Raw genomic sequence first — 11,763 nt, 5'->3', positions numbered from 1 at the left:
CATTTCAATACAGACACACTCCATACCTGCCTTCCAACCAGGCCTTCAACCAAACTCCACGCAGAAGAATGTGATTTTCAAAATTATGTAAACACCATCAGATCATACAATTTGGCTTACAAAACCTGAATTTCTTTCAACTGTCACCTGTTATTTTGCTTTGTCTTTTTTTTTTTGTTATGCCAATCTACAGCAAGTCATTTGTAATATCATCCAAAATGTTAACACACAGCACATGTCACTTACAATGACTACACTCCCATGAAAAGGTCAAACACCCAAACTGTCCCTGCTCAGACCTGAACAAACACTCTCAGACTCATTGTTACATAAAATTATCTCACTCCATTTTATTTCAGATTGCTTCCTCCAGTTAGTAAAAGAAAGATGTGTCTCTTTTTATACATATATACAAGTTCAGTTATAAAAATAGACAGCACATTCAAAGAGAAAAAAAGGTTTTGCATTGTTCAGATTCCCTCTAGATATATTATATATACACATATTTAATCTGGATGGGTGGGTGGGGGAGGAAAGAAGAGGGGAGGTGGTATGACCAAGGGAAAGGAAGGGTAACATTCCCATGATTTAACTTAATGAAATGACTCTTCAACAACAAAAATACACAACATCTAATAGGGCTATCAGATGGCTCCACGTTAACAGGGCCAAATTCAGCAAATGCTGGTTTTGTTCCATCATTATCCATGGATCTGTAGCTTCAATACATCATTAAAAAATAATAAAAAAAATGTTCATCCACAAATCCACAGTTGCAATGGGGCAAAATCAGGACCAGTGTAGCCTGCCCCTGAACACGGAGTCATTCAATAAAGCCGAGTCTAAGGTAAAAATAATCTATGTCATAGGAAACTTAGTTTTAATATTTTCAGGTGTGCAAATTCAAGGCAGAGTTCATAATATGCACCTGCTAGACACTGTGGAGACAGCAGCTCAGAGTTGTTTCTGCTGCAGAGAAATCCAAGGGATGAAACTCACAAGCATCATAGGCAGGTCAATCCTGCATGTCCTCTTCTGTCTGCATGCACGCAGCTTGCAGACAGGTACTCACTCAGAAAAAGTGAAGAGAAGCCTGCTGGAGAACAGAAGAGAGCTGTTGCAGTTTAACGATGGCACTCTCTTCACTTCACCACTATCCCTTTTCAGATGTAGGAACCTGCTTTCTGTAACAGCACATTACACTGAACTAAATTCTGGGTTATGTTTCCAGCATTACAAATACATGGAAAAAGGAACTGCGCTTCCCCCTTTGAGGCTGTACTTAAAGATTTCAGATAAAAACTCTCTCTCTCTACCATTTCCTTTGTACTGCACTCAGGTGGTATATGAAGCAATACCTACTAGTACCAGAAGCAGCACTAGATCACTAAAATGGTGGGAAGCACTTTTCACACCATGTAAAAATGTAAGCAAGAAATAACGAAGCAGGGACAAACACAAAAATCAACCTTCAAAACGTTCTGAAACCTAAAGACGCATCTCAACTCATAAATCAATGGATATGTTCAAGGTTCTGGACATGAACTTTGCAATTCAAGCAGGATGGTCTATATTTTCCATACCAAGTGACAGCAACAAATAGCTGTGAGTGATGGAAGAGGGGCAGCAATGCCCGTGTGTGACTTTCCAGCATCTGACCATGTGTCAAGCACCTAGGGAAATCATGGGAATACTCCCCCCACAGGTCTCCACAGAGGCCAGAGGACAAAAACGCAATCGCAATCTCTACTGCACAACTATTTTGGAGGCAATTTTTCCAGTATTGTTATTGCAGAGAATAGCATTGATTCATAGTGCTGAAAGGTTTCCTCTGGTACTCCAATGGACTTGCAGAGTCCAGATGTGTTAGACCTGAACTCCATCAATATGAAGGAGGAAGGAAAAGTCTGCTTGTACAGATGCAGATGTTTCAGGTATGCTGGCGCTCTCCTATCCCAGCACGTTGTTGGCTGATCACTGCCTTTTTTGTGTGATCTGAAATGCCAGTTTTCTGCAGTCCTGTATCTCTGCTTCTCACAGGATCTGGAAGTCTAATGAAAGTGCTCAAAAATTCCACCCCTCAGATGGGCTGGATTTGGTTTTCAGGATGGTGGTGGTGGATTCTCCATAATGCCTTTGCCAGTCCAGTCCAAATGCGTGATGTTACCGCCCCCCAGGGGTGCTAGCACCTTTGCTTTGTTTTCGTGTTGGAGTTTCAGAGATAAAGGTGCTGGTCAGGTTGATACTTTTGGGAGTCCCAGGGACACCGTTTCCTTTGCTTAAAGGAGAACTCAGCGGTGAGGAGGCGCTTACTGGTCCGAAGTCTGCAAGTCCAGTTGATCTCATCAAGGAGGTTTGAAGAGGACTCCCAGCAGAGATACCTGAAACATATAGGGACAATTAAAACAGGATTCAGACACCCCTTTTCTGAAAGCTGTCATGTATGCCATAGGGATAACTCTTCCATACCTTTGGACACATTATAGCCATACGCTGCATATGCTGCTGCTGAAGCTGCTGCGGCACCTGCCATAGCACCTGCCATTGCTGCTGCACTCCCAGCCGTGGACTTGCGGCTTCGACCTTTCCCTCCACCCTTGGACCCACTGCTTGAGCCTTTTGGGCGTCCGCGGCTTCTCCCAGAGTGAACTCTCCCAGCTACAGGCAAGTCTTGGCTTGAAATTCCTACAAGAAGCAATTACTTTAATTTTACAGTTCATATAGCACACATCCAAAAAGCACCAGGATAAAATATGAAAGTAGGGGTTTGATTGATGTGGAAAATTTTAACCTTGACTGAACTTGCATACTTTTTTTTTTTTTTTTTTTTTAGACAAATGGATTACATTCAGTGGAGGAGTTTTAGATAAAATTGCTCCTTTACGTAAGAGTATTACAATTGACAGAAGACAAACAGTTTGATGGAGGATTACTTATATTGAAGCAAACTTGTAGGTATCTGGAAAGTGGGAAAGTGCGGGATACACACCAATCTCATTTGACCACAATATAACCTTGTATTTGTTATCAACCGAAATGGGAAACGCCTTCTCGGTGCTATGCAAGCCAGATTGAGCCTGCAAATAGGTGAGAAAGTGTGGGTACAAATGTAACAATTAAATAAATAAATAAAAATAATCAGGCTGCCTTTTGCGACATTTTAGAGATTGGTTGTTTGGAGCCGAGCAGTTTACTCCCACACGATGGGAAAGGGAGTTGTTTACACCTTGGCATTTGAATTTTCTTTTACATGCCCGGACAGTAAAGTCTGCCTCACTCTTTTCATGGGAGTGTATTGCTGCAACCACTGAGGGGTATCTGGTGGGCTCTTTTGAAGTATTGGAATCAGAATCCTAATGTTAATGATCTATTGCCGTGTAGGGGTAATGCTGATTTTTCACTGGGGCTGGAGTATAGACAGTTTAAGGGTTGGGCGAATATGGGCATTGTTTTGATTGAGCATTTTCTCAATGAGGAAGGTGCTTTTTATTCTTTTCAGGATTTACAGTAGAAGTTCTCACTAACTCACACAGACTATTTTGCCAATCAGCAGCTGCACCACTATTACAACAGTCTAGAACAAGGAGCTGTGCAATCAAGGTTAGGTCAGAAAATCTAAGATTTTTTGCAGGGAGATGCTTTTGGCCAAGTTTCAGTATCAGGTCTACATAGAGCTTTGGTTTCTCTTTTCCCTCCCCGAGATTATGGTCCTCTTAAAGAGGCTTGGAGCAGGGATCTAGGGTATGAACTACAGGGCGTGGATTTTCAAAAGTTGATTAAAGCTATTCCAAAGCAGGTTGGAAATGCTGAAATTCAGGAGAGTCAATATTGCATACTCCATAGGGCATATGTATCACAACATCAGGCTACAAGAGCAGGTTGTGCGCCTGTTGGTCAATGCTCCAAATGTCAGCGGGAGGGGGGGGGGGGGGGGGGAGACAATATTTTTTTCATGCTTTTTGGCAATGTGGTGGCACTCAAGCGTTTTGGAGGTTCCTTCGTTGCTATTTGGGGATTCTTTTTGATCATCATGTAATTTTTCATGGAAAGGAGTTTTGCTGAATAAATGAGAGGCATATGGGATCTCGGACAAACATTCGCGTTTATTATTGAGTAAAGCCTATGCATTGGGGAAGAAATGCACAATAAAGCACTGGATGCAGGAACAGCCCCCCTCTTTTTGGTACTGGATGAATAGAATGCATGCCCTTATGTTGTGGGAGGCACGGGCTGCTAAAAATTCTCCAAAGGGAGAAAAGCTTTCATGTCTATCTGGAATTGCTACTTTCAAAAAAATCTCCCATAAAGGAAGAAGTGCAGTATTGAATAGATTTCAGAGTGTTTCCTAAGTTGGTAGTGTCACATTGAGAGTTATTTTAGAGGTTCTCTGTATGGTTAGGGGAGGATGGGGTGGGAATATTAGAAATTACTCTGTCAGAGATGATCTGGGGTCATAAGAGCCTAGATATTGGGTCATTTTAGTGTTTGTCTAAGTTCAGGGTGGTAGGGTTGGAGGAGGGAGAGGGGGTAATTTTGTACGCAATTGTTCTTTTGTATAGGGACTATGGTAAAGAGAGGGGGGAGGGTGGGGGTGCATTTTTATGAAAACAAAAAAGGGACCATATGTTATCCAGCTCTTTGGTGTTTGTTGTTTCAGACTATTGTTCTGCTCTGTTTGATTGGAGATCTTGTTTAGACTTGATATTTCATTGTTAGATGTTGGATATGTTTGATCCTGAATAAAAATCATTTAAACATAAAAGTATTTCCATGTAACTTCGAGTGTCCCCTAGTCTTTGTACTTTTGGAACGAGTAATAAATCGATTTACTTCTACTCATTCTACACCACTCAGGATTTTGTAGACCTCAACCATTTCTCCCCTCATCCATCTCTTTTCCAAACTGAAGAGCCCTAATCTCTTTAGCCTTTCCTCATACAAAGGAGTTCCATCCCCTTTATCATTTTAGTCGCTCTTCTTTGAACCTCTTCTAATTCCGCTATATCTTTTTTGAGATATGGCGACCAGAACTGAACGCAATACACCATGGAGCGATATAAAGGCATTATAGTATTTTTGATCTTATTCACCATCCCTTTCCTAATAATTCCTAGCATCCTGTTTGCTTTTTTGGCCTCTGCCGCACACCAAGCAACGACACCCAGATATTTTTCTTGAGTGCTGACCCCCAAGGTGGACCCTAGCATCAAGTAACTATGAGTTGGATTATTCTTTCCAATGTGCATCACCTTGCATTTATCCACATTAAACTTCATCTATGGAGGAGGGTTAGGGAAGAGAGAGAGAAAGGCCATGGACCGGAGGGGTGGGGAAGAAGTGATGGACTCATGGAGTGGAGGGGAAGAAATAGAAATGCTGGACCTGGAGATGGAGGGAAGAAGAGAGGAAAAGATGTTGGGCCACAGGGGCACTGAGGGACTGGAGAGAAATGACACAGGGAAATGCTTGGGGGAGGGAGTGGAGGGAAGAAACAAGCAGATATTAGGCTACAAGGGAGGAAGGGAGGTGAACCATGAGGGAGAGGGCAAGCAGATGAACAAGAGGAGGATAACATGAACAGGAGCAGGAGCGAGAAAATTCCGGCACCAGGCCCCCCCTTGGAGGCTGGGGAGGACCTACAGGAAAAGACACTGCAGACTGCTCTTCTTCAAAGTCTGCCGCTTGCCTTCCCCATACGCGACCTGAGAGAAAAGCAGCCGCAGGGGAAGGCCATGCGGCAGAAGGAAGAGGAGCAGCGCTGGAGGGACAAACTCTTCTGCTGGCTGGCCCTTTGGATTTCCGCCAGCCAAGGTACATAGGGCAGGCGACAGCAGCGATCGGGGAGGGTGGGGCAGGGGATCTTGGGGAGGGGGCCGGTGGCAATGATCCTGGGGGGACCCTGTAGCGACAATGATCCTTTGGGGGGGGGGGGGGGGGCAGCGGCCCTGGAAAGTAGAGGAAAATTGGAAGGGATTAGGAGACAAGGGAAGGAATGAGATGGGGAACTGGGAAACTAGGGAGTAAGAAAAGGAGATGGAAAATTACACAGAAAAAACTCCCCAGAGAAAATGTAGGCACATAAAGACCATATGGCCTATCCAGTCTGCTCATCCATACCATCTACTCTCCCCACTCAGAGATCCTATGTACTTGTCCCAAGCTCTCTTGAATTCAGATACTGTTTTCATCTCCACCACTTTCATGCTAGGTAATTGAAAAGTAAAAAGAAGTAGAAGGAGGACTGCGGGATGAAAAAGCAGTGGAAATCTGAGTTGACAGAGGCAGAAAAAGAAAGGGAGGAAAGAGCTAAAACAGAAAGATCAACATGTCAGAGAGAGATGTAATAAGGGAATGGAACAAGACAGGAGGACAGAAAAGAAATAAGAAATGGACAGTAGCCCTGGAAAGAGCAGAAGACAGACAGGAAAAGCAGAAAAGAAAAATTAGGATCAATATGATGGGAAAAGCATCTAGATAAAGTTACAAATAAGTGTTTTATTTCTAATTTATTAACTAGATTATTAGCTTAGGAAATGTTATCGTGGATGTCTTTGTAAGAGAGGAAATGCATTCTGTTTTTATTTCTTCTATGTTGTGATAAAGCCTTGTTTGACTTCTTGGGGTTCCCAGATTTTTGTCTTTATATCTCTATTTCTAATTTGTGATTGCGTTCTGTATTTGGTGAGGGTCTGTCTGTGTTTTGTGTGTGACTGAGGTACGATATTTTGTGGGCATGTAACTTCTGTGTAGAGATCTATAGCTGTCTCACTTGTTTTGTTTTACCAGCTCCTGGTTTTGCACCCAGTGTAATATTTGTAGTGCTGACTATTCATATGTAGGGTTCTTGCTATTTGAATCATAGGAATTAATGCTACTGTTGTATGACATATTTGTACATGAATATTAGGATATTTGACAGGTTTTATATTCACAGTACACTGCAATAACCACAGACATTAGATTTTGCATTACACAATGTGCTCAATAGTGGAGTTATTTTGCAATAGCTAAGATTTGTCAGAATTTTGTCCCCCCCTGCCCTCCCTCTCGGCAGCTCCACCACCTCCCAGTTCAGCAGTACCCCCCCCCTGGGGGGAGTGGGCCCTGAGACCAGAGGGGGTGAGGGGGTCCTGAGCAGAGAGGAGGGGGTGGTGGGGGTCCTGAGACCTGAGAGGGGGAGGGGGTGAGGGAGAGGGGTCCTGAGACCAGAGGGGGAGAGAGAGGGAAGGGGTCCTGAGACCAGAGAGGGAGGGGGGGAGGGGGTCCTGATACCAGAGGGGGAAGGGGAGGTATCTCTGTCACACACACACTCTCTCTCTCACAGTGTCTTTCTCTCTCTCTCTCACTCTCACACTGTATCACATTTACTCTCTATGTGTCACACAGTCACTCTCATACACTGTCTCGGTCTCACAGAGAGTCTGTGTATCGCACACATACTCTTTCACACTCTGTCTCATACACACTCTCTCTCACACACACACACACACTGTGTATCTGTGTGAAACACACTCTCACACTCACTGTGGCTCACATACGCACTCGCACACACTCTCATTCTCACACACACACACTTTCACCCACACTCACTCACTCTCTCTGTCACACACACACACTCGCACATTCACTCTCTCTCTCTCACACAGTCACTGTGGCTCACATACGCACTCGCACACACTCTCATTCTCACACACAGTCACTGTGGCTCACATACGCACTCGCACACACTCTCATTCTCACACACACACACTTTCACCCACACTCACTCACTCTCTCTGTCACACACACACACTCGCACATTCACTCTCTCTCTCTCACACAGTCACTGTGGCTCACATACGCACTCGCACACACTCTCATTCTCACACACTGTCACTGTGGCTCACATACGCACTCGCACACACTCTCATTCTCACACACACACACTTTCACCCACACTAACTCACTCTGTCACACACACACACACTCACACATTCACTCTCTCTCTCTCACACAGTCACTCTCACACACACTCTCAAACATACACACTCCGAGGAAAACCTTTGTGTCAGAAACGGGCCTTTTTAACTAGTATCTTAATATTTACTTCACTGTATATTATAGTGGCTTGTGGACACTTAAGTTTACGTATTTTGCACTTTTTGTACAAAACAAATTGAGAAAATGGTCATATGATGATAATCAGGTCTTCTAAAGGTTACCCCAGAATTACCAATTTGTATGATGGTCCCATATATATACAATGATTACATTTCTATATGTATAATTCAGTACCTATAAGATGTAAGAGATTTTCAATTTTATGTACATATTTCACTGTACAACTTGTGCTTGAATTGATTTGCTCTTTTTTGACAACTGACAGGTCATTTATGACCTATGAACTGCATAGCTATAAGGCTCAAACTTTTCTATACTTTTACTAAGAGCTGCATCTTTCTGAAAGCTCTGACTTCAGCATTCTGTGTAGTATAACATCAATCTTGCTGAGAGCTGTGGAAAGCTGTGAATGCAAGGTCGTGCTGTCCCAGCAAGGAGCACTCTTCCCCCCTCCCTGGCAGAGCCGGTGCCACTTATTCTAAGATTCAACAAGGACACAAGAATGAATATGCAGTTTGAGAGTTAAGATGTGTTGAGGTTTTGAGATAACACTATGATAAACATGGGCACTAGAGAAATTCCTGTAACAAAATGGCGACTGCAATCCTTTATTAAAAACCTTGGAGGTGCTGAAGTTCTATAAACATTATTCTGTGTTCTGTAAACATTCAGATAGTGTGTTCCATTTTATGTAAACACAGAATTAGCTAAAATAGCAAGTTGGGAGGGGACTGATGCCCAATCCACTGTTTGTAAGGCACTGCTGTTCTGTATCTAGTCAGAGGGCTGAGATGATCAACCAAGTGACTCTTCATCACAGAGGTCTCCCTCTCTTCTCCCTCTCGTAACAAATTGCTGTTGCTTGATTTCTTTACTATTTGTTACCTGCCTGATTGCTTTGTTATTACATGATCACTGTCTGATTACTCTGATTACTCTAATTACTCTGATTACACTGATTACTCTAAATACTTCACCTGATTTATTTTCCCTAATTGTTTTATTGCCTTATCTATAATTGGTAAGTAATAGACTTTTCCTTTAGAAGGAACAGTCTCCGTCCTCTCTAGTTTCTCTGTTCTTTCTGTCTATTCTGTCACACTATATTTTGGAAATGACTGGTCCACTGTATCTTGGGGTAAGTGTTGGGAGACAGAAATCCTATTGCCTCACCAGTCCAAATTATTATATTCTTTATGATAAGTGGAAGGATAAGAAGGAAGAATGTTACGGCCTTCTCTGGGACTGGGTAGTCATCAGGGGAGGACCGTATTATGGCCTTCCCTAAGACTTCACTATAAACATGCTTGAAAAACAGTCATTTCACTATTAGTGGTTTGGTCTAAAGACAACAACTTCAGAGAGAACACAACTGAAAAAGGAGTCTGTAGAGGTCTACAGTATCACAACATGCAAACATTCCCACTTGCAGAACAAGACGGCTAAAACAACTCTGTATTTAAATGGTTAACTCGAATATATTGATCCCCTAAAAATCTGCAGTTGTGCCCTCTAAGTAATATGTAAGAGGAAGTGCTGACCATTGATGGTATCCGAGACTGAGCCTGTGATGGAAGCCGGAGAGTTGGTGGCTCTAGACTGAGGTGCTGATGATGCCGGATCATCCACGATCACCAACATGTCATTGCTGCTCTCATCAGGTGGTATGGATCCTGTGTGCAATTCACTGCTGATGGATATCTAATTGGACAGACAATAAAAAACCCCAGGGCTTGACAAATTTTCACTGAATCAAGGAGCCAGCAGCTTAAACCTCTTTCATTTCTCCAATGAAACTTGAAACACAGTGAACTTCAGGGGTGGAGTGGTGGAATAAACTTCCAAGATCAACAGCAGTATCTATCGAAACTGATTTACAAAGGCTGTTTTCCCATTCTGTGTCTGTAGGCAAAATTGTTTTTAGTAAACCAGTCCCTTACTATACCTCTGCATATTATTGCCAGAAACCAGCAGTCTCCTAAAGTGTGGTATCAGCTGTGTAACATCACTTTCTTGATAGGTGAAAGCAAAGAGGTAATTGCCTGTGATAATATCTGAAACATGACATGGGCTCCATCTTGTTCTCTCTCAAACTGTTCTCCTCCAGCCTCTCTCTCTCATATATACCTCTACCAACCATCGCCCTATCGCCCCATCCTCCGCCCAGTCTCTCTCACCTCATCTCCTCATGCTTTGCCCACTTGTTTTCTCTTATATACCTTTCTCCCTATGCTTTGCCCAGTCTCTCTCTCTATCCCCATTCCCAAACTTCACCCAGTCTCTCTCTCACCCCATTCCCAAACTTCACCCAGTCTCTCATATCTCTCCCCCCAGCCTTTGCCCAGTCTCTCTCACCCCATCCCCCCCATGCTTTGCTCAGTCTCCCTCTCCCATATACCTCTTCCCCCATCCTTCACCCAGACTCTCTCATACCTCTCCCCCCATGTTTTGTCCATCCCTCTCTCTCATACCTCTCCCCCCATGCTTCGCCAGGTCTCTTCTGTCTCATACCTCTCCCCCCATGCTTTGCTCAGTCTCTCTCTCACACACACCATCCCCCATCCTTCACCCAATCTTACACTCCCCCATCCTTTGTCCAATTTCCTTCACACCACCCCGTATCCTTCGCCCAATCTCACTTTCTCTCTCACACCACCCCCATCCTTCACCCAATCTCTCCCTTTCACCCATCCTTCACTCAGCCTCTCTCTCTCTCTCTCTCACCACCCCCCATCTTTCACTCAGTCTCTCTCAGTCCCGCCCTCCTTCACTCAGTCAGCTGTCTTTCACTGTCCTCCATCCTTCACCCAGTCTCTCTCTCTCTGTCCCGCCCTCCTTCACTCAGTCAGCTGTCTTTCACTGCCCTCCATCCTTTGCCCAGTCTCTCTTTGCCCAGTCCTCATCCTTTGCTCAGTCTCTCTCTCATATACCTCTCCCCCATGCTTCATCCAGTCTCTCTCTCTCATATACTTCTCCCTCATGCTTCACCCAGTCTCCCTCTCTCTCTCATATACCTCTCCCCCATGCTTTGCCCTCTTTCTCTCACACACATACCATCTTCACCCAGTCTCACACACCATTCCCCTATCCTTCGCCAGTCTCTTTCTCTCTCAAGTACCGTCCCCCTCATCCTTCGCCTAGTCTCTTTCTCTCTCATATACCGTCCTCCATCCTTCACCCAGTCTCCCTCTCTCACACTGCTCCCCATCCTTCATCCAGTCTCTCCCTCCCTCTCACTGCCCTCTATCTTCTTCGCCCAGTCTCTCTCACTGCCCCCCATCCTTCGCCCAATCTCTCACACACACCAGTTCTCCCATTCTTTGTCCAGTCTCTCTCTCTCTCACACTCACCAGGCCCCATCCTTCACCCAGTCTCTCTCATATACCGTCCCCCCTCCTTTGTCCAGTCTCTCTCTCTCTCACACACACCAGGCCCCATCCTTCACCCAGTCTCTCTCATATACCGTCCCCCCTCCTTCACCCAGTCTCTCTCTCTCACATATACCATCCCCCCCATCCTTCACGCAGTCCCTCTCTCACATATACCGTCCCCCCATCCTTCACCCAGTCTCTCTCTCTCACATATACCGCCCCTCATCCTTCACCCAGTCTCTCATATACCATCCCCCTCATCCTTCACCCAGTCTCTCTCTCATATACCATC

The 11,763-nt window shown here is 44.4% G+C and overlaps 1 protein-coding gene across 1 annotated transcript in view; it reads right to left on the bottom strand.

Annotated features, from left to right (window-relative positions):
- Nucleotides 1–344: 344 nt before the first annotated feature.
- Nucleotides 345–11,763, bottom strand: part of INO80 (INO80 complex ATPase subunit) — a 462,811-nt gene continuing 451,392 nt past the window's right edge. Inside the window, exons 34-36 of the mRNA XM_030213886.1 lie at nucleotides 9,642–9,801; nucleotides 2,470–2,685; nucleotides 345–2,381 (exon numbers count right to left, since the gene is read on the bottom strand). Of these exons, the coding sequence (XP_030069746.1) occupies nucleotides 2,164–2,381; nucleotides 2,470–2,685; nucleotides 9,642–9,801 (594 nt within the window). The 3' untranslated portion in view covers nucleotides 345–2,163. The remainder of the gene's footprint in view (nucleotides 2,382–2,469; nucleotides 2,686–9,641; nucleotides 9,802–11,763) is intronic.

The sequence above is a fragment of the Microcaecilia unicolor genome, chromosome 9 (assembly GCF_901765095.1).
Source record: "Microcaecilia unicolor chromosome 9, aMicUni1.1, whole genome shotgun sequence".
NCBI classification, from domain to species: Eukaryota; Metazoa; Chordata; class Amphibia; order Gymnophiona; family Siphonopidae; genus Microcaecilia; species Microcaecilia unicolor.
The sequence above is the reverse complement of the archived record's forward strand: the minus strand, read 5'-3'. Positions and strand labels throughout refer to the sequence as shown.